At 42.5% G+C, this 23713-nt stretch overlaps 1 protein-coding gene across 2 annotated transcripts in view; it reads right to left on the bottom strand.

The window, feature by feature from the left end:
- The window catches only part of RAB6A (RAB6A, member RAS oncogene family), a 57327-nt gene that overhangs the window by 14735 nt on the left and 18879 nt on the right, over nucleotides 1-23713 (bottom strand). Inside the window, exons 2-4 of one of the 2 annotated variants that reach the window (XM_087720963.1) lie at nucleotides 10775-10833; nucleotides 4604-4657; nucleotides 1649-1754 (exon numbers count right to left, since the gene is read on the bottom strand). In XM_087720963.1, the coding sequence (XP_087577089.1) occupies nucleotides 1649-1754; nucleotides 4604-4657; nucleotides 10775-10833 (219 nt within the window). Of the gene's footprint in view, nucleotides 1-1470; nucleotides 1577-1648; nucleotides 1755-4603; nucleotides 4658-10774; nucleotides 10834-23713 lie in introns of both variants that reach the window. The other variant, XM_087720962.1, reaches the window with a different exon arrangement.

Genomic DNA, 23713 nt, shown 5'->3' with positions numbered 1-23713 from the left:
CCCTTCCAACTCTGCTATTGTATTGTATAAACCATGCTAGGGTCTATTTTCCGTTTGGGTCTTATTTTCAGGAAAAAAGGATAGTCTTTTGTGTGTTTGTGCTTTACAGACAGAGAGGGAAATAGCTAAATGCAGTTCTTAAGTACATACCTTTATAGGAAATTAATCAGTGAAATTAATTAGAAGGAAGGGGAGAAAAAGGAGGCTTTTGTGTACATGAGAACAGGACGTTTTCAATCCCTGGAGCTTTTAGGAGCAATGCAAAAAACAACAATAAAGGATTTCGATAGAGAAACTCGAGAAACTTAAAAGGCAACACAGGACAATAATGCCCACAGAACAGCAGATGAATTGAGACTGTGGTGAGACTGGCTTGTTTTCAGGGATTCTGAGCACATAGACAGGGAGGGAAGGAACACACAAGGGAGGGCAGGGAGAAGCAGAACCAACAAAAGGGTTTCCCTGGAGAGCAGAGGCCTTCAAACCTGGCAACTTTAAGACCTGTGGACTTCAACTCCCAGAATTCCCCAGCCAGCAATGCTAAGTCTTAAAGTTGCCAAGTTTGGGGACCCCTGCTCTAGAGGAAGCAATCTTTGGGCAAAAAGCTCCCCAGTTTGCTCAGGAGAGGATAGAATGTTTAAATTTAAAGAATCGGAGAAGGCAGGAGTCATCTTTGAAAAAGCCTAACTTTCAAGCCGGAGTCCGCTTTCGAATTCTCACCCTGCCAATTAATTTGGTCTAATCAACAGAGGGGAAAAATGCTTCCTGCACATATTCGGAGTCAATCTTGTGGCTTTGTAGATTATGGGTGCAGGCAATGGCCAACTTTAGGGTTGAGCCCCGTTGAGAGAATGTTGTGAAACAGGTTTTGGTCCATATAGAAAGGCTCCTCCTTGAAGCTCCAGGCGAGAAAATCCTTTTTCAAGCCACAGTGACGGGACAAGCACAACTGTGGTATGGCATGCACAGCTTTGCTTGAGGGAAGGAGAGGGAAGAAAAGGAAGGAAGGAAGGAAGGAAGGAAGGAAGGAAGGAAGGAAGGAAGGAAGGAAGGAAGAAAGAAAGAAAGAAAGAAAGAAAGAAAGAAAGAAAGAAAGAAAGAGGGGAAGGGAAACAGAAAAGGAAAGGGAAAAGGAAGAGAAGGAAAAGAAGAGAAGGTAAAGGAAAAAGCAAAAAGGAGAGAAGAGAGGAGAGGAAGCAAGGGGGAAAGAAAGGAAAAGCAAGCGGGAGGATGGAAGGGAGGGAAGGAAGGAAAGAGAGATGGAGGAAGTTAGGAAGGAAGGAAAAGAAGGAAGGAAAGGAGGGAGGGAGGTATGGACAGAGAGATGAAGGAAGAAAAGAAGGAAGGAAGGAAGGAAGGAAGGAAGGAAAGAAGGAAGGAAGGAAGGAAGGAAGGAAGGAGGGAAGGCAAATAAGGGAGGGAGGGAAAGCATGCGCCAAGAATATTGGAAAGGCCCCCCGCCCCACTCACTTGTGATATCATACACAACAACTGCAACAGTGGAGTCACGAATGTAGCTAGGGATCAAGCTCCTGAACCGCTCCTGGCCTGCCGTGTCCCACAATTGCAACCGTACCTAACGGAAATCGGTCAAGACAAGCAAGAGAAAAAAAACAAGTCAAAGGATACCAGAGCGAAGGATACCTACTTGTAATATCGTATACTACTACAGCGGCGGCAGAGTCGCGGATGTAACTGGGAATGAGGCTACGGAAACGTTCCTGGCCCGCAGTGTCCCAGAGCTGCAACCTGATCTGTGGGAGGGGAGAAAATTAAGGAGGAAAAAAAAAAAAAGCCAAACCGCCACGAAAACGTTCCACTGCTTTTTTTAAAAAAAATAAAAAATAAAAAAGTGGTTGTTGTTGTTGTTTTAAATCATGCACGGAAGGTGTCAATGTTGAGGTTGCAAGCAGAAGCAGGGGGCTCCGGGTGAGTCCAGGAACCTTTTTGGGGAGGCGGGGGAGGGGGGAACCCAGATAACTGTCGGCAGCGCCAGGCATCTCTTGGGGCAGCAAAGGAGAATCTCCCTTCAGAGGGAGAGAAACTGGAGCAGGGATGTGCAAGCTTGGCAACTTTTAACACCTGTGGACTTCAAGTCCCAGAATTCTCCAGCAGAGTAGCAAGAGCTACTTTGGAGGCCTTCTAGTCCACCCCCCTGCTCAAGCAGGAGATCCTATACCTGTCCGGGTTCGTCTTGAAAACCACCTGGCCGTTCTGGGAGCTGAACAAGCCTTAACACTCGCTAAGGTTGCACATTCCCTGCTCTCGAGGTTTTGCAAGGCGGCTGGGATAACTAAAAGCGACTGTTGGAAATCAGTGGGCGTTATGAGCAAAGCCAGTCAGCAGCCATACACTATACAGCTTTATCGTGCATCCTGTTTTAAAACGAAATGAACGTGAAACAGCGTTGATAGTAAGGGAAATGTTTTCCTACAGTGTGATTTAGGAATTGAATAGAATAGAAATTAAATGAATAGAGTAGAATAGAATAGAGATTAAGTGAATAGAGTATAGTAGGAATAGAGTAGCATAGAATGCAGAATAGAATAGTATACAGAATAGAAATTAAATGAGTAGAGTAGAAATTAAATGAGTAGAGTAGAAAGTAATAGCAATAGCAATAGCAGTTAGACTTATATACCGCTTCATAGGGCTTTCAGCCCTCTCTAAGCGGTTTACAGAGTCAGCATGTCGCCCTCACAGTCCGGGTCCTCATTTCACCCACCTCGGAAGGATGGAAGGCTGAGTCAACCTTGAGCCCGTGAGCTGAACTGTAGATAACAGTCAGCTGAAGTGGCCTGCAGTACTGCACCCTAACCACTGTTAAATTAAATGAATAGAGTTAAATTAAATGAAGAGTAAAGTAGAGTAAAATAGAATAAAGTAGAATAGAATAGAATGCAGAATAGAATAGAAATTAAGTGAATAGAGTATAGGAGTAGAGTAGAATAGAATGCAGAATAGAATAGTATATAGAATAGAATAGAAATGAATAGAATAGAGTAGACTAGAATAGAATTACATGAATAGAGTAGAGCAGAATAGAATAGAATGCAGAACAGAACAGAATAGAAATTAAATGAATAGAGTAGAGTAGAATAGAATAGAAATACAGAATAGAATAGAGTAGAGCAGAATAGAATAGAATAGAATTAGCTCATCGACTCATATTTCCTCTCTGGTTTATTTGCGTGGCCTGATGGGAGCTTCCAGGATCTCAGTATCACTCTAAGGTTAAAAGCATGGAACTATCTATTTTCAAATATAGGAAAGAAAGACTTGGCTTTTAAAAAAAGAATAATAGTAAACAATTGGACAAGGGTCTTTTTGTCACAAGGGAATTTGAGGTGATTTCTCACGAAGCAGAAAGTTTGATTGTCAACTGTATACAGGATTCAGTCTTATTGTATTTGCTTCTACAGGGGGTACCTTGCTACTCTTTGAAACTCATTGCATGCGGTACTTGAGGTGAAAATTTTGTCCCGGTACTCATCATTTGTTTGGTATTCAACGCACAAGCTAGAACCTGTGGGTGTCGGCTGCCTGGTGACTCGCTACATTATTCCTCGCGGGGAAAATCTGTTTGGTACTCATAGTTTTTTAGTACTGAGCCGTGGTGGCGCAATGGTTAGAATGCAGTATTGCAGGCTAACTCTGCTCATTGCCAACAGTTCGATCTTAACCAGTTCAAAATTAACTGAGCCTTCCGTCCTTCCGAGGTGGGTCAAATGAGGACCCAGATTGTTGGGGGCAAGAGGCTGACTCTATAAACCCCTCAGAGAGGGCTGGAAAGCCCTGTGAAGCGGTATATAAGTCTTAAGTGCTTTTGCTACTCACCGTTCCTCCCGGAACCAATTAACAATGAGTAGCAAGATACCACTGTGTAAGGATGGCCTCAAAAAGTGCACTGTATTATTAACCGGCCACTTCAAATTAACCTCTTTTCCATATAAAGACAATGCAGGAGGCAAAACATTCCATCCAACTTATACTTGTGAGATTTCAATTTCTACCTTCATGTGCAGTTTGACATATTTGAGATGATAAGAGCACCAGGCTAGCTATTCTCAGCCCAAGCCAGGCATTCAATATGGCAACCGGCAGTTTTCGCTGTCCGAGGCACAGCCGTTCTCTGCTACGGTAAGAAGGTAAGCGAAGCTCTGCTGCGTTGGCCAAGGCCCGCCTTCATCCAGCATTCTGGCCAACCAGATGCCTCTGAGGTGCTCAGGGAAGGGGCGGGGCTCGCTTGAAAAACTGTCCCCTACAATTGGCATTGGAGGCCTGGCATCCTCAGTCGGCCCACCGGAAGCCGGAAGCTGCTCATATCCTTGCAAAGTGCATTTGGACCAAGATTTCCCGACCTCGGCAACTTTTAAGACATGTGGACTTCAAGTCCCAGAATTCCCCAGCCAGCCATGGAGTTGATATCCTCAGATCTATGTGGACTTCAACTCCCAGAATTCCCATTGCTGGCTGGGGAATTCTGGGAGTTGAAGTCCACGCATCTTAAAAGTTGGCAAAGCTGGGAAACCCCGATTTAGACAATACAATGCATCATCAATGTTAAAACAGGCTTGTTAGTTACTACAAAACTCTTACTCACTGTGCGATCTTCCAGGTACATAGTTTTTGATAAGAAGTCAATGCCGATTGTTGCCTGCAAAATGCAAATCAACAGTGAGTACATATATGCACACACAGCACACACACACCTTTTGCTAAATTATGTGTTATCCATTCAATTACTGGTCAAGAATAATCATCATCTTTTCATCACCCCATAATCCTTTGTGGGGTAGTCTGGGCAACTGAATGGAGCTGAGTGTTTACTGGCCAGATGCCTTTCCTGTTGCTAATGCGGAGTTATATTCAGCAGATATAATCTCAACGTGCCCAGAGAGAGAGAAATATCTGCCCCTACCTAGGATTGAACTCACAGCCTCCTGATCGCGAGGCGAGAGCTCAACCTCTAGGCCACCACACCACTCTGGTGGTCAGAATACTGGTCAAGAATAAGGAAAACTTGAAATGTTAGCTACCGTGCTGGATCCATTTAATCAAGCAAATTTGCTTTTTTTTTTAATTTTAGATGAACAACTGGCCATTAATCTAGAATCTAATCTGAGGCAAAGGTCAAACTTCTACTTCCATTACAGGTAGTCCTCAAATTACAACGGCTCACTTAGTGACTGCTTGAAGTTACAACGGTGCTGACCAGTTTTCACACCTGCATTTCCATGGTCACATGATCAAAATTCAGGCGCGTGGCAACTGACTTTGTCAGGCTGGGGGGACAAAATTTATACCCCTCAGACAGGGTCCGCAACTTGGGAGTCCTCCTGGACCCACAGCTGAGTTTTGACCATCATTTGTCAGCTGTGACCAGGGGGGCATTTGCTCAGGTTCGCCTGATGCGCCAGTTGCGGCCCTACCTGAACCGGGAGGCCCTCACAACAGTCACTCGAGCCCTTGTGATCTCTAGGCTGGAATACTGCAATGTGCTCTACATGGGGCTGCCCTTGAAGAGCATCCGGCGACTTCAGCTAGTCCAGAATGCGGCCGCGCAAGTGATCGTGGGCGCACCTCGGTTCGCCCACATAACACCGATCCTCCGTGAGCTGCGCTGGCTACCTGTTGATCTCCGGGTGCACTTCAAGGTCCTACTTACCACTCACAAAGCGCTCCATGGTAGTGGATCTGGCTATTTGAGAGACCGCCTTCTGCCAATTACCTCCCTGCGTCCCATCAGATCGCACAGGGTAGGCCTCCTCCGAATTCCATCCGCCAGTCAGTGCCGACTGGCGACTACACGGAGGAGAGCCTTCTCAGTTGCAGCTCCGACGCTATGGAACAATCTCCCCGTGGAGATCCGCACCCTCACCACCGCCCAGGCCTTCCGCACGGCCCTTAAGATCTGGCTATCCCATCAGGCCTGGGGATAAAAATCTTAGTTTGTCCCCTCCCGAATGATGAATGAATGTTGTGCTTTATTTTTAATATTATGTATTGTCTTATGTCTTTTGTCTTTGTACCCCCCTCCCCGTGTTTTGTAAGCCGCCCTGAGTCCCCTCAGGGAAAAGGGCGGCCTATAAATTATAATAAACACTCTATACACTCTAAACTCGTACTTCTGTCGGCTGCAGTGTCCCAGGGTAATCACCTTTTGCGACCTTCTGTCAATGGGGAAGCCAGATTCACTTAACAACCATTTTACCAACTGAACAATTGCAGTGGTTCACTTAGCAACTGTGACAAGAAAGGTGTAAAATAGGGCAAGCTCACTTTAACAATTGTCTCGCTTAACAACAGAAATTTTGGGCTCAATTGTGGTCGTTAAGTCAAGGACTACCACTATATAGAGGGAAGGGAAGAATTTTTTTTTTAAAGGGGGCTTTGATGCCAGAGGGAACATTTCTCTTGCTGAAAATTCTCTTTAATCTTTCTTTTTCTGATTAAATACATTTTATACATTTTGTATTTATTATATTTCTTAGTGCTTAATAAACCTCGTATTGTCTGGGTATTTAACTTGCTTAACAATACAGATTCTCTTCTTACTCTCCACCCCTTTTTTCCCAACCATTGGTAAAAGAAGTTCCAGGTTTGATAACCCTCCGTGTCTTCTTCCCGTTTGATTTCCAATGTCAGTCTATCCATTTCTGCACAATCTAATATCTTCTTAATTATCTCCTCGTCCTGCGGAGTTCCTTCATTTTGCCCGTGTTGTGCGAAGACAATCCTTACTGCTGTGTTTAACAGCTCTTTTTAATCTTTCGGATGGCTTTTCTGTCCACAAGGAACTTCTGCCACCAACGGAGGAACAGATTCTATGGACTCTGTTCCTAAATGTTTTTCTCCCCTTGTTACTACTCTCCCTCCCCTCCTTTTGAGTAGCTTCATCCCTTGCGCTTGCTGAGTGAATCCAGAAGCCTGATATTAGGAAGCAGCGGACGTCCCTTCTATTGTGCAGTTTTATCTGGGCTCACCACTGGAAATCCACCTTGGGGCGCCAGAGGGGGGGTCTCTCCTCCCTCCCTCTTCGGCAGAAAGGTCCCGACACAAAGCCATGTGCTGTGCAGGCATGAGATAATGCTAAGGCGCGAACAGATTGATGAAGGACTTGAAAGAAGCCTTGGGAAGAGCTATTCAACATGCTCTTTTCTTCTTCCACATGGCTGCCCTCGGGCTTCCTCATGCCTCGCAGCCCAGGATGCAGGGTTTTTAGTTTGGAAAAGGCCATGGGGCTGTTTCAAACCTTGCCCCCCCCCTCTTTATTCCCGTCTATTTCCAACAAGGGGAGGGGCAGAGAGACATGGCTGCAGTGGGCTTGTGTAACCAATGGTGTAAGCGAGAGAGGAAGGAGCGGAATCATCATCCTCATCAGAGGGGAATGCTATAATGAAAGTGTTAGAGTGAGCAGAGATGGACAAACTCACCAAAAAAAAAAAGAGAAGAGGAGAGAGAATATTAAATGGTATGGAACAAGTGGTACAAATGATTAGAGGAGAGGTGTAAAGCTTTAGGAAAGGCTAAATGAAGAGGACACAGGAGTTAGAAATTAACAATGGATAGGTTGAGGTGAACAAACAGGTATAAATGGAAATGGTACAAAATGAAGGATTGTTAATTTAGGAATGTATATAATAGTATCGTATGTATGGACAAAGAGAAACTGAAATAAGGGGAGAGAAGTGTATTTACAATGGATGTATATACCGAGGTGGAAATGTTGTACAGAAGGAAATTGCAATATATATATATATTTGTCTTTTTTAAAAAAAACCTGTTTAAAATTATTTTTAAAAAAAACAGAGGAAGGAACGGGGTGCTTAAGAGAACTACAGAATAACAGAGTTGGAAGGGACCTTGGAGATCTTCTAGTCCAACCCCCTGCTCAAGCAGGAAACCCTGTTTCCTGCATTTCATACAATGCTTGTCCAATCTTTTCTTACAAACCTCCAGGGTTGAAGCACCCACAACTTCTGGCGGCAAGCAGTTCCATTGATTAATTGTCCTCACTGTCAGGAAGTTTCTCCTTAATTCCAGGTTGGAATTATAGTTCTGAAAAACTCTTCTCTTGAAGAATGCCAAAACTAAAGTATGAGAATCCTCAAAGGAGAAAGCAAAGTACTCATGCATAGGTTTCAGAACTGGGGTTAACTGATCAGAGCTGGGACTTTTAATTGAAATAAATGAAATAAATGAAAAGAATTAGTTATTTGACCTATGCTTCTTTTTAGGCAACCTTTCTCAGCTTTCAGAACACAGAAAATACAACAAATGAAATGAGTATTTTGTTTGAAAAGAATTTGCTTGGTCTGATTAGTCTTAGTCAGAATTTGCTTAGTCAGTCTTCCAGGTGAAATAATGTTTATATTGCCAATTCTTACTTGTGATAAAATTAAACCAAACGTTGTTAAGATAATGCATTAATAATATGTTTAACCGAAATACAAAGAATGCAGGCATTCAGTGTAGAAGGAGATAATTATACAGCTTTTAAAATCACCCCTTCAGCAGCTAACAAATTAGTTCTAATTAAAAAGAAAAAGGAAAAAAAAACCCAAGATAAAACAACAGTGCTTCAGAATGGCAGGATGGTTCTGTTCTTCTCTACAAAATATTATAAACCACAAGAGAGTTTTCAAAATTACAGATAATAAGATTCTAAAGAAAAAGTGGCACCTTCTTGCTTTTATTCCAAAATATGGATGGAGGCCAAAATAAAAAACTCAGTTCCATTAACTTATACAGAGAACATGAGACTTCATGGAACACTGAGAAACCAAATGAAAAATATGTCTAGCACAAATTTCTGGCAATACATATTTGAAGTAAATCATCTTCTGCTTCTACTTCTTGGACTTTTCCCGCTGCTTTGAGATTTCAAACCTCACATCAATGCTTGTCAAGCCCAGAGTGAAATCCAATCGAATCCAATCCTTTACTTGCTTATACCTAAGAGACAGAATCTTGCCACATTAAAGCTATAGCCTTCTAACCTACTCGATCTATCCTGAGAGTTTCTAGGGTCTGGCTACCCTGAACGTCTTCCCTCCCGTCCCATCCAGCTCGGGGTTGGGCAGACTCTTAATCTGGGCCTCTCTCTGGGAAAGCTCAGGGTTGTAAAAAGTCGTGCCCCCTCCCTTATTCTCCAAGCCTACATTCCATCACAAAGGTACAGTGGGACCTCGGGTGCCAATCGTAATCCAGGATTCTGATCTGCACCCGATTTGGTTGTGACCAGAATCAAGACAAACTGTGCATGCACACACACACAAAAAAATGGTGCTGCAGGGGAAATTGCCACAGCTGTGTTTATTTGGCACCCAAGGATGTGAGGATGTGTTCGTGACATGAGTGAAACATTTGGCAGATTTTTCGGTCAGCACCTGAATCGTTCGTCGTCTGAGCCATTCGGGACCCGAGGTCCCACTGTATTGAGAATGGTGGACGATCCCCTCTCTATCCAACCTCTCTTCCAGAGACTTCTACCCTTTCTTTTCAAAAGACCTCATGTTTTCTACATTTGGCAGAGAAGGGAGTTGAGAAGGACAAGAAGCAAAAGATGGGAACTAATCAAGGAGAGGACCTAGGAAAACTAGAAGGAGAAATTTCCTGACCGTGAGGACAATTAACCAGTGGAACAGAAGTTGCCTCCAGACGTTGTGGGTGCTCCATCACTGGAGGCTTCTAAGAAGAGACTGGACAGCCACTCGTCTGGAATGGTGTAGGCCCGGGATGGCGAACCTATGGCATGCGTGCCACAGGTTGCACGAGGAGCCATTTGTCAGGACATGCGAGGCATTGCACTGTCAGCTCCATTGCGCATGTGTGCGCTGGCCAGCTGACTTTGGCTTTCTTTTAAGGCCGTTTTTCACCCTCCAGGGGGCAAAAACGGCCCTATGAGCAAACCAGAAGTCAGTTTCCAAACTTCCAGTTTGCCCGTAGGGTCAGTTTTTCGCTCTCCGGAGGCTTCAGGGAAGCTCCTGAAGCTTCTGGAGGGCCTCCGGGAGGGCGGGGGATGCTGTTTTCACCCTCCCCAGATTCCTAGAAAGCCTCTGGAGCCTGGGGAGGACGAAAAAAGAATGCAAAAAGCAAGGAGGGAGCGCTGGTCGCGCACATATGTGCATATGGGGGAGGCACACAGGCGTGCTGGTGTCGTGCGCATAGCATTATGGGTGTGGGCACGCGATCCAAAAAAGGTTAGCCATCACTGGTGTACGCTCTTCTGCTTGAGCAGGGGGCAATTACCTCCTGTAATTTGAGCTGAATGTAAGTGTGAAAGTGTCATCTGGCAAGTGGGTTACATTCACTACATATGCAGAAAAAAAGATCTGCACCTTTTAGTTTACATAAGCCCTTCTCCTTACTTATTAAGGCATCTAGCAACTTACGTAGAGCTAACAGTAGCCAGACGTACAGAAGCACATAAGGAATAGCTGTATAGGATATGAAACATGGAAAGACAAGAAAGTTTGTAATATTTTCTACAGCGTACACAGCTAGTATAGTCTTTCATTGAAACAGACATACTGATAACAAAACCAGAAACATTTCTGATTCCTATGTGTTAGTAACAGAGTCCTGACCTTCTATTATTTCTATTCTACTATTGAACAATCTTGAGAAACATCTTTCTCCATCACTTTTCTGCAGCATGAGATTAAAAACAGAGGGAAATCTCTATTAACCTGGAATATTTCAGCAAAGTTCTGAATCCTTTAAGTTAAAGTTTGGAAGTCATAAAACAACAACAACAAGAAAACCTTACCTGGTAGGTGTTGTCAAAGCTGTCATACATGAATCTGGTGATCAAGGAAGTCTTCCCAACTGGAAAAACCAAACAAGCAAACACATTGGTAACATCCAACTAAATTCTAAGCATCATCCTACTTCAGTTAAGGAAAAGGCATTTGACACGAATCCCATTTTGAAAATGATTGTGATTTACTGACAACAATTAAATGAGCCATATGGCCCCAAACTGTTCACTTTGAAATATTTTTAGCTTAAGAACATGTGAACACTTATTGTAACATCTGTCCCCATTACAATAAGATTCAACTGTTAAAAGCTCTTGCGCTTTGCAATTGTGGCTCCGAGTTGTTCAGTTGAACTCTGGGGAAAAAGAGTCTACCAATCCAGGCTTGGCTAAATGCAAGGATCAAGAACAGGGTCTCCAGACTTGGCAACTTTAGGATTTGTGAACTTCAACTCCCAGAATTCTCCAGCCAGCCAGAATTGCTTTGCCACCCATCCTGGGAGTCCCAGAGAGAGCTGGAAATATAGATAGATTAGATGATAGATTAGATAGATAGATAGATTAGATAGATAGATAGATAGATAGATAGATAAATAGATTAGATTAGATAGATTAGATAGATTTGATAAAATAGATTAGATAGATTTGATAAAATAGATTAGATAGATAGATTGATTGCTAGATAGATAGATGGATAGATGATGGATAGATGATAGATAGACAGACAGATAGAGATATATAGATATAGGTAGAGATATATAAATATAGATATCCTCTACTGAGATGGATGTACTTATTATCTCTCTGCCTAGGGTTTATATAATCTATATTTAACAATATGTCATGCCTGCAAGCCATATTTTCTTTTGGACTTCAGGCCTGCCACACTGTCTACTTTGTATTGTGGGAAAATGGGAGGAGAGATTATACAGAGTTGGGTGATATGTAGCCATAACAACATTCTTCTTAGAAACTCAAGGTCATCTTTGTCTACGACCTGGCCAGAACTGGATGGGAGGAATCTGTCTTCGTGGCAGTGGAAGACTGGAGCATGTGATGAACTTGTGGGTGTGGGGGCAGGATCTTGAACTTTCAACTGGGTGGGGAAAACCTGGAAGCTTTCAGATTCTGGTTTTCCCAGATGTGCCAACATGGCTTTTTGAATAAATTGGAACTTTGAGGAATCCTTTGCTTCGGACTCTGATTTAATTTTGGATGCTATTTGGAACCTGACACAATATTTAATTTTAATACTGTTTTTACATTTTTATCATGATAGCTTATATTTGCATTGTACTTTATTAGGTTGCTGAGAGCAGCCCAGAGTCACTTTTCTTGTGATGACAGACACATTAGATTGATAGATAATAGATGATAGATAGATAGATAGATAGATAGATAGATAGATAGATAGATAGATAGATAGATAGATAGAAAGAAAGAAAGATAGAGTGTGAGTGAGTGAGTGAGTGAATGAGTCACGAGGAGAAAAAGTAGTTCAATGCAAATGGAAAATTATGAACAAACAACAAATTTTCATTTGGTTGTCAGTGAAGATTCATAAGCCACCTGTCGCAAAAGTGAATAAGGAAGCCACTGCCAGTAACTCTTATAAAGTCTTGAATTCATCCCACCCATTGAACTCAATCATTAGAACAAGAGAATGATAACTTAATCAAGGAACTGTTGCATCTGTTATAAAAATTAGGCGCTTAAATTCCATTAGTTCCTTAAGAAAATTAGTAGTAAAAATTGCAGCTCATTCCCAACTGATAGGGTGTATGTTAATATTCTATAATCCGTGCAAATGAAGGAGGAAGTATGCAGGATTACAACTCTCACCCTCTGCAACCGATTCCACAATGTGGCAGAATTAATGGGAATTATAATCTAACACAAGCCTTTTATAGGGAAAATACAAGGAGATTCCTGTACAGTATGTAATATTAAATCCGCCGAGGGGCTTAATATTAAAGAAGGCTGAGGCAAGAATTTGCATCCCAGCCATGCTTATGGTGCTTGGCTTAACCAGCCCTTCCTTTCCTATTTAATAACAAAACAAAACACGAAAGTAATGAAAAGGAAGAAATATAACCGTGATCATGACCCTAACTCTAAAAATAAATCAAAGAGAAGATAGATTTGCATATTGAATAAACTCAGTGAGATGCAATTGTATCTTTCCTCCAGCTTGCAGCCGAAAAGCCAGAAAATACTTCCCACTTTGATGAAGCAGCCTTTTGTTCAAGTCTGCTTCAAGTGATGCTGCATTTCAGCCAAATTGTATTTACTGAGAAAAAAAAAAGAGGTTTATCATCCACAATAGGCGGCAAGGATTATATATTTCACACTTCAAATTAACAAGCATGGTACATATGACTTAACTCTGCAAGTCCCAAGTTCGTGTCTAAATAAACTAAATTTAGTTGTGTATTTATGAAAGTGAGTGCAGGAAGCTTTAAAAAAAAAAAAAAAAGCTATTTCCGGTACACCAGGCTTCTTGCCCACGTAGATTTAAAGCAGTCAGGAACATCATGTACTGCGAGCAAAGCAAGAGGACCGATTCCTGCTCAAAAGCACGATCTTGTTCACAAATGTGCTGTTGGAGAATTTCTCACACAGTAAAGATGTAAATTGACAAAGCTGCTAACCGGGGATTGGGAGCAAATGAAGAATCCTTTCTGGACAAAATGGGGGCCCCTGTTAATCTGTTATCTGTTAAAATAGACTCATATTCAAGAGAGGGTTACAACAGGAGTCATTCACTTAATGAAAAAGATGTATCTTTACCATACAATGGACCATATAATGGAACTAAGCCATTTAGAGCAGGGGTCACCAACCTTTCGGACCTCAGGGACCACTAAATTCATAATTTTAAATCCTGTGGACCACTAATATGAATTTTTAAAAAAGGTAAATAGTATTTCGTGCAATATAAAAAATGCCAGGGTTCCAAATAGCATCAAAAATTAGATCAGAGTTCAAGACAAAGTATTGCTCAAAGTTTCAATTTATGAAGAGAGCCATGTTGGAACATCTGGGAAACCCTGAATCTGAAAGCTTCCCGGTTTTCCCCACCCAGTTGAAAGTTCAAGATCTTGCCCCCACACCCACAAGTCCATCCCATGGTCCAATCTTCCCCATCCAGTTCCGGTCAGGTGCAGAGGTGCAAAGACAAAGGATGACCTTGGCTTTCTAGAAAGAATTTTGTTATGGCTACCTAGCATCTAACTCGATACAATCCCCTCTCCCATTTTCCCACCATAGAAAATGCATAATAGAAAGTGTGGCAGGCCAAAGATCCAAAAGAAAAGATGGCTGCAGGCCTGACAAAAAATGTAAATAATTTTTCTTGCGGACCACCAGTTGGTGACCGCTGATTTAGAGGTTTAAAGGGCAGTGTATCAACATCGTAACTTTTCCCAAAGGTGCTTTTTTCCAAAGAAAGCTTCTTGGATGAGAAGCAAAATGTCAACCCTGAAGCAAACTAGGCTGGAGCCATCTTTTGAACCCTCAGAGTCGCCATGACCTTGCAGAGGAGAGAGGGTGGTGGTGGTGGTGGAAATAACAGCCTACCTAGTAGTCAAAACAAAAAAGCACTCTCATGGAAACCAAGGTCCAATCCACAGGGGGCAGTTGAAGGAGGCGGGAAGTTGACCAAGGAGCCCGCCAAACATTCTAAATGGGCAATGAGACCTGTGATAATAGGGGAGGGGATCAATTGCTATTTTATTTTTTGTCATAACTGGGGGGGGGGAACTTTCAGAATTGGGTTTTATTGGCTGTGCCGACTTGATGCATCCAATAAACATGGTCTCCGAGGAATCTGCCTGCCTCGGAGTTCTACTTTTGATGGGTGCGTTACTCGGATCCCTGACACGAAATGTTTCCAAAGGGAAAAAACCCCAAGAATATCCAGTTGCCTTTTGGAGAAAACCCCCTCGGGACAACCATGACCTAGATGATGGGAGACTCCACAAACAATACCTTAACTTGTGACTGCACAGTGCAACAATACAACAGCTAAATCTTCACGGAGACAAATTTTTTCTCTCTCTTTTTCCCGACAATGGAATGTGGAAGAGTATGATTAAACCCATGATTAATAAAAGAGATAAGGAACCTTAGATTTGCATTACACTGAAAAATAAAGAAGAATAAAACTTCAAACTACTAAGTACCAGAAATTATTTTACTTATTTCTACTGAAATAGCAGTATAGGTGATCCCAAAGGTTCCTGGCCTTTTCTGAGCTTGCTTGTTTTTCTTGCAGACGTTTCACTACCCAAACTAGGTAACATTATCAGTGCAACGTCTGCAAGAAAACAAGCAAGCTCAGAGAGCAATAAGGACCCTTCATTTCAACCCCGAGCTACAAATATTCACCTTTATTAGTCCCAAAGGTGCTTTTCAAAAGGCAACTGAACTGAACTGACCAAGCTTCTTGGATGATGAGATGCAAAAGGTTGACTAGGAAAAAACTAAGAAACTCCACTTGTCTTTTGGAAAAGCACCTTTGGACTTTGCTTGTCAAACGGTCCCAAAAGAGGATCATATAACCCCGGGACGCTGCAACTGTCATAAGTACATGCCAGTTGCTGAGCATCTGAATTCTGATCACGTGACTATGGGGCTGCGGAAATGGTCCTAAGTGTGAAAAATGGTCATAAGTCACTTTTTTCAGTGCCCTTATAACTTCAAATGGTCACTAAATGAACTGCCGTTGGTCAAGGACTACCTGTATAATATATTGTCTTCTTCCCTGATAGAAGGAAGACTTTAAGGAGAGATTGCACCCACCTCACTGGAAGAGACAGAAATATTTTCTCGTGGCGGTTCTGAGCTATGCAGAGTGCAGAGTCCAGTTGACAATAAAATGATTCATTTTAATTAGTGTACATTCAAAGTGACCATAAAGTCATTCTGAGTTCTAAGTTCACCTCTTTTGACCTGGTCTTGCCAACCCTGAGGAAAGGAGCACCATTTCCTGGCTAGCTGACAGGTCATTGGGTATCTCCATTAGCACTGCTAAATGTGTCACTCTTCACTATTAATGGCCCATTCATTTAGCGCTTCAGTTTTAAGCATCCATTCCATTACCCCTTTCGGTGATTTATGACAGATCATTATACTATCTGTCCATAACATTAAACACCTCTACCAAAGGACTCCTGCCTTTATGACAAAGTGTCCCTCGGTACCACTGTAAGGAGAAGGAACACTTGCTATTGCCCTGTAGATGCAGGGCCCACATTTTTTTTAAGCCGTTTAATTTGGCTAGATACCACATAAAACCTCTCTAAGCATTCTCTTTTAATGTTTCTACGAGCATAGAAATTGTTTGGGCTTCTAAGAGCCAGGCTGGTCAAGGAATCTTAAAGGTTGCAGGCTAGAATGGGAAGTTTAAAAAAAAAACATTTGGAGGAAAAGCAGTGGAAAATCATTTCTGTGCTGTCGCCAAGAAAACTGCATGGGTGAATCAGGTATTCATTAGGAAATTTAGATTTTTAGATTTAGATTTTTATTAATATTTGTAGGCCGCCCTTTTCCCTGAGGGGACTCAGGGCTCACATAAAATCGGGGAGGGGGAATACAGACGTTAAACATAGAGACATATAATAAAATAGTAAACAACATACATTCATCATTCGGGAGGGGCAACTATCCTTGTCCCCAGGCCTGTCGGGCTAGCCAGTTCTTCAAGGCTGTGCGGAAGGCTTGGACGGTGGAGAGGGTAAGAATCTCCACGGGGAGCTCGTTCCAAAGGGTCGGGGCTACTACTGAGAAGGCCCTCCTCCTTGTAGTTGCCAGCCGACACTGGCTGGCCGATGGAATACGGAGGAGGCCTAATCTATGTGATCTTATTGGTCGCAGGGAGGTAATTGAGTTGGGGGTCTTGTGGGGGGCTTTATCTTTTTATGCAGAGGCCTGTAAAGTCTAGAAAAGGGCAAATCATATCCCTAGTATTCAAATGGGAAAAGAATGACAGACCATTCTGATAAGCAAGTTATATAGGAAGGAGTCACATGGTATGAGATTCAAATAAATCTATTCAAATGGGCCATCGCGTTTCCCCTAGCTTTCCTGGCTTTTATTAAGCTAGCAGATTTTTAATTGTGAAGAGGGGGTATGCTCTTAATTAAGATTAAGAGCAGATAAAGCCCTTGTGAATGTGCCCCAAGAGATTGCTTAAAAACCGCCTAGAGCTCAATTTAATCTGGTGGCAGATACCGAGCTGCTAAGTAATGCTGGAATCAAAGATATAAATCAATATAAAGAAAAAAAAATCAAACAAAGAAATACTGAGTTGTTTTTTTTTACTTTGATTCAGATGATTCTTAAAATAAATGGAAAACTGAAACCAGAACTTTTAAATCTTATATGCATAAAGATGGAAAATGCATTAATTCCCAAAATGGAAGAAGAATGGATGGTAAAGATGATAGCAATAGCAGTTAGACTTATATACCGCTTCATAGGGCTTTCAGCCCTCTCTAAGCGGTTTACAGAGTCAGCATATCGCCCCCAACAACAATCCGGGTCCTCATTTCACCCACCTCGGAAGGATGGAAGGCTGAGTCAACCTTCAGCCGGTGAGATTAGAACCGCTGAACTGCAGATAACAGTCAGCTGAAGTGGCCTGCAGTACTGCACCCTAACCACTGCGCCACCTTGGATGGAGATAGTAAAACTGGCTGCTTTAATCAAATAAAAGAATTTATCAACTTTTGTTTCTACTCGGAAACTGCTACTGGATTTTTTGCTCAAAACTGGCAAAAAAATAAAACTTTTGATTTTCTGTTTTGATGATCAGAATGGCTTGAAAATGTTGTGAAATGTTAAAGCAACAGATTAATGTCTTATTTTTATAATCTACTGCATTGAAGAAAGTCAGAAGTTCTTTTCCCCTTGCGCTTTTTTCCTTTTTTAATATTTTAAACTTTGGTTTCTTCTATAATTTTATCTTATAATGAAACCTAGAAGTATTTTTTTTATAAAAGGAATGATCAAGTGCGCAACAAGAGAAGGAAGCTGTTGGTATCCATCTGGGTGTGTGTGTGTGTGCAGGGCGGGTTTTGCCTGCCTGAAACACACACACACACACACACACAGGGATGGAGAGACATCATACCAGAAACATTTTTCCAGCCTAAACGGTCAGGACTCATTATGCAACCTCATGAACTATGTGAGCCAGCTACTCCCACACCTGCCCCTTCTCCCCCCTATGCCATGCAGCTTGTAACTTTCGATTCCCCGTCTCCCCACCCTCTGCTAGGTTGTAACTTTCTATTCCCCCTTTGCCATGATGTGATTTTCTATTGGTTTATTTGTAGAACGCTGTGACTTTTTCATTTGTTTACTTGTATCATGTGTGATTATATATGCCTTCTGATACGCTCCTTTTGATGACGCTGTAACTAACTTTTCTAATAAAAGAGACCTTCGATGTTCATTCGAAGCTCGCTCATCCCGAGGAATTCTGCCTGGTGTTTTCCTTTCAATTCGGCCAAGGACTCATCAGCGGCCCGCCAGTGTGGCAACAACGCCGCAGGAAGCAACAAAAAAGTACCAACTGAAAGGAATACAATTTTGAAAGGAAGGGGGAGGAAAAAGGAAAAGAAAAATATTCTAAAAACAAGAATGCACTTAGATGCACAGTGGGGCCGGCAGGGAACATCCTAAGAGGAGCAAAGTTGCTTTCCTGGGTGCTGAGAGGCAGCTGAGTAGCAATATGGACATGATGGTGCCTGGTTAAAAGTACAGAGCAGGGATTATCTGTTCTAGAGAAGAGTTTGAACCAGCAGCAGCTACGTTGGACTTTGCGAATCTTTCTAGCTTCTATCTGACTCTAGAAAATCTGGCCATCCATAGATAAATGGGAAGGAATCTGCATAAATATTCTTAAGTACTATAATAAACATGACAGAGTACTTTTTCCCATTCATCTACTGGCCTCCTCCATTGTCTAAAAGAACAAGAGCTACAGATTGCTGCTATTCCAAGCAAGAAATACAAGAGAAGAACAGGCCAGCCTGAACTGCATAGAAAAATGCCAGTCTTTTGCTTTCTGCCATTTATATACCAATGTCGCTCTTCTCCATTGTCTTGGTCTTTTTTTTTTAAAGTATGCCTGGGGGAAATAAAACAGAATAACAAAGTTGGAAGGGACCTTGGAGGTCTTCTGGTCCAACCTTCTGCTTATGCAGGAAACCCTACATCATTTTCAACAAATGGTTATCCAATCTCTTCTTAAAAACTTTCAGTGGTGGGAGCATTCACAACTTCTGGTGGCAAGCTGTTCCACTGGTTAATTGTTCTCACTGTCAGGTAGTTTCTCCTTAATTCCAGGTTGCTTCTCTTCTTGATTAGTTTCCACCCATTGCTTCTTGTTCTGCCCTCAGGTGCTTTGGAGAATAGTTTGACTCCCTCTTCTTTGTGGCAACCCCTGAGATATTGGAAGGCTCCTATCATGTCTCTCCTGGTCCTTCTCTTCACTAGACTAGCCATGCCCAGTTCCTGCAACCGTTCTTCATATGTCTTAGTCTCCAGTCCCCTAATCCTCTTTCTTGCTCTTCTCTGCACTCTTTCCGGAGTCTCCGCATCTTTTCTACATCGTGGCGACCACAATTGGATGCTGTATTCCAACTGTGGCCTTACCTAGGCCTTATAAAGTGGTATTCACCCTTCAGGTGATCTTGATTCTCTCCCTCTGTTGATGCAGCCTAGAACTGTGTTGGCTTTTTTGGCAGCTGCTGCACACGGCTGGCTCCTATTTAAGTGGTTGTTCACTTTGACTCCAAAGTGAATGATTCATAACTGTGAATCCCTCTCACAGTTACTACTGTTGAGCAAGGTACCACCTATACTGTACCTGTGCTTATTTCTTGCCTAAATCTAGAATTGCCTAAATGTCCATTTTTAATTGATATGAGATGCTTTAGAAGACAACTGTTTGAACGATGCCATAGCAAGTAAAAGTAGTCCCTGACTTATAACCATTTGTTTGGTGACCATTCAGTTATAATAGAGCTGCGGTGGCGCAGTGGTTAGAGTGCAGTACTGCAGCCACTTCAGCTGACTGTTAGCTGCAGTTTGGCTGTTCAAATCTCACCGGCTCAGGGTTGACTCAGCCTTCCATCCTTCCGAGGTGGGTAAAATGAGGACCCGGATTGTTGTTGGGGGCGATATGCTGACTCTGTAAACCGCTTAGAGATGGCTGAAAGCCCTATGAAGTGGTATATAAGTCTAACTGCTATTGCTATAATGGCATAATGGACTTGTGACCATTTTTCACACTTACAACTTTTGCAGCATCCCTGTGATCACATGACCAAAGTCCAGATGCTTGGCAATTGACTCGTATTTAAGACGGTTACCGTGTCTTGGAATCACCTGATCCCCTTTTGTAACCTTCTGACAAGCAAAGTCAATGGGGAAGCCAGATTCACTTAACAACCATGCTACTAACTTAACTACAGCAACTCACTTAACAACTGTAGCAACAAAGCGGGGCAAAATTCACTTAAATGTTTCAGTTAAAAAGCAGAAATTTCGGGCTCAATTGATTTCGTAAGTCGATGACTTCCTATATAATAGCAGCTGAAATCTTTTGATTGCCCAAACAATATATTAATTTCTCTATCACTTTAGGGTATTTTTCTGTTTAGAGTAAGACCCCCCACCCTCAAAAGGCCCCATGTTTTAATTCGTCAATTCTCTAAGCAGCCCTCTGAGCTGCCAAACTAAGACAAAGACTTTTTAAAAAGCAGTGCAGGCCATTAGCTAAGAATACAAGATTAAACCGGATGAAGGAAACCATCATGAATATTTATGACTGTCTGGTGGGGGGGGGGGGACCATGAAAGAAAGCTAACAGAAGAGCCCGAGATGGTAAGAAAAAAGCCGAAGTGACGTGTACCTAACAAAAGAGCATCCTCAAAAGAGAAAAATATTGTGCCGATAAAGGAGAATATTTGTAGCTCAGGGTTGAAATAAAGGGTCTTTGGTGGTCTCTGGGCTGAGCTGTTTTCTTACAGATGTTTCATTTCCCAAACCAACTAACATCATCAGTGCTATGGCCTAGGTTGGAGTTAACTGGCACTGCTATTTCTTTCTATGGAAAACTTAAATGAAAAGAAAAATCCTCAATTCTCAGCTATTTTTTCCATCCAATGAAAAAGGGAGAAAAACACTTGTTTTGAGTTTTCATTGTTCCTTTAAAAAAAGAACACCTGACGGGGTATGAGTTCTGTTCAGATAGAAAGACAGGTATTTAAAATGTTCCAGCAGCTGGTGTTGTTTTGTTCCAAGCTCAATAGCCAGTTTTTAAAAAAAAATATTTCTTCTACCGCTACAACAGGAAAACTGTCTTCCGAGTCTTCGTAAATCAGCAACAGCATACATTCAAGCAACGCCACAAATGGAATTTCATAAGCCCACTGCTTGCTGAATTAATTAAATTTGTCTTTCCTTTCTTTCAATTAAACACTCAGCACGACTAATAGCAATTACATAAGAATAAAGAATATAATTAGACAGAGAAGAAATTTCAAATTGGTACCATTAGACTCAAAGCTAACCATTAAAACGAACAATTAAAACATACGGAAAAAAAGAAAAATATTGGCTTTCTTTGTTTTCCTAGAGGAAAAAAGGCCACCTTCTTAGGGAGTGTATGATTTATACCTCCTTAAATAAATGAGATACTTGATCAAATGCAGGAGGGACTTCAAAAAAAGGCCCCACGATATAAATACAGAGGGAAAGATAATGGTCCCTCAGTCAGGCCCTAAACTCATGATGGCGAACCTTTTTCCCATCACATGCCAAAAGCGGGGGGAGGGCAGGGGCGGCGTGCGTGGGCATGTCCACACCCATAATTCTATGCGGCACATCCCACACGCATGTATGCGTGAACCCCACCTTCCCCCCACTTTTGGGGTGCGATGGACCCGTTTTTCACCCTCCCCAGGCTCCAGAGGCTTTCTAGGAGCATGGGGAGGGCGAAAAATGGCCTCCCTGCCATCCTCAGAGGTCCTCTGGAGGCTTCAGGAAGCTTCCCTGAAGAATCCGGAGGGTGAAAAACGGCCCTATGGGCAATCCAGAAGTTCGGGAATGGAGTTCCGGGTTGCCAGTAGGGCCGTTTTTCACCCTCCTTACCAAAAATGAGAAAAATGGCCCAACGCGGAAACCAGAAGTCCATTCCCGAACTTCCAGTTTGTGTGTTGGGTTGTTTTTTGGGCAAAAAACGACCAAAAATGAGGGCCAAAGTCAGCTGGCCAGCGCATGCATGAGCCCTGGAGTGCATGCCATAGTTTCACCATCATGGCCCTAAGCCATACCACCACGAGCTGGTTATTTTTGTTTTATTTTTTAATTTATACCACACCTTTATTATTTTCATAAAAACTAACAGAGGTGTACCTACCTACCTAATATTCTTTCCTCCTATTTTCCTCACAAGCATAGCTCTGTGAGGTGAATTGGGCAGAGAGAAAGGGACTGAACCAAGATCACCCAACTGGCTTTCATGGCCAAGGCAGGACTAGAACTCATTGCCACCTGGTGATTAGCCTAGAGTCACCCAGTCGGCTTTTGTCCCTAAGGCAGGACTGGAACTCACCTTCTCCTGCCTTCTAGCCTGGTGACTTCATCACTTGATCAAACTGGCTCTCAAACTGGTTATACAGGGGACACCTTTCTATGCAAGTGTTACATGATGCTGATTTCTAACCCTGCATAACTGTCCCACACTTAAATCCAAATTACAGGCTAATCTCAACACCATCATCATCACCATTCTATTTTTTTTTTAAAGGCCTGTAGTTTTGGTTGCCACGATGTAGAAAAGATGTGGAGACTCTCGAAAGAGTGCAGAGAAGAGCAACAAAGAGGATTAGGGGACTGGAGGCAAAAACATAGGAAGAACGGTTGCAGGAACTGGGTATGTCTATTTTAATGAAAAGAAGGACGAGGGGAGACATGATAGCAGCCTTCCAATATCTCAGGGGTTGCCCCAAAGAAGAGGGAGTCAAGCTATTCTCCAAAGCACCTGAGGGCAGAACAAGAAGCAATGGGTGGAAACTAATCAAGGAGAGAAGCAACTTAGAACAGAGGAGAAATTTCCTGACAGTTGGAACAATTAATCAGTGGAACAGAAGTTGCCTCCAGAAGTTGTGAATGCCCCAACGCTGGAAGTCTTCAAGAAGATGTTGGACAGCCATTTGTCTGAAACGGTATAGGGTTTCCTGCCTAGGCAGGGGGTTGGACTAGAAGACCTCCAAGGTCCCTTCCAACTCTGCTATTATATTGTATTGTAATGGATAAGTAAGAAGGTGGGTAAGTGTGGATATGTCAGGAGTGGGTAGTCAGGTCTAATGGTTGCTTTTTTCATTGACCAAAGCAGCAATGAAACCCGGCGTCTCCCTCAGTGACCGAGCAGCACTCTCTGGACAGGCACTGCTTTCTTCCATAGTATAGGTAGTCCTTGACTTATAACCAAAACGGACTCCAACATTTCTGTTGCCAAGCAACACAGTTGGCAGGGAGTTGTTGGGAGACATCAAGTAGGTAAGGATAACCATCTACTCTTATTGAAGCTGCAACCTAGAACTAGGGAGGAATTTCCTGACAGTTAGAACAATTAACCAATGGAAGGACTTGCCTCCAGAAGTTGTGAATGCTCCAACACTGGAAGTTTTTAAGATGTTGGATAACCATTTATCTGTAATGATGTAGGGTTTTCTGTCTGAGTAGGCGGTTGGACTAGAACAGGGCTCATAAATTCATAATTTTAAATCCTGTGGACCACTAATATGATCTGCCTAATGACTGGCTGGGTGGGCGTGGCCAACTTGATGTCACTCACATTGAGAGGCGCCTTGCTGGCCTCTATTCACTCCCCCCCTCCCAACCACTCCTCACCTATCCACCCAAGTTCCT

The sequence above is a fragment of the Thamnophis sirtalis genome, unplaced genomic scaffold, assembly GCF_051295495.1.
Source record: "Thamnophis sirtalis isolate CommonGarterSnake01/CBP01778 unplaced genomic scaffold, rThaSir2_p1.2 scaffold_8, whole genome shotgun sequence".
Lineage (NCBI taxonomy): Eukaryota > Metazoa > Chordata > Lepidosauria > Squamata > Natricidae > Thamnophis > Thamnophis sirtalis.
The sequence above is the reverse complement of the archived record's forward strand: the minus strand, read 5'-3'. Positions and strand labels throughout refer to the sequence as shown.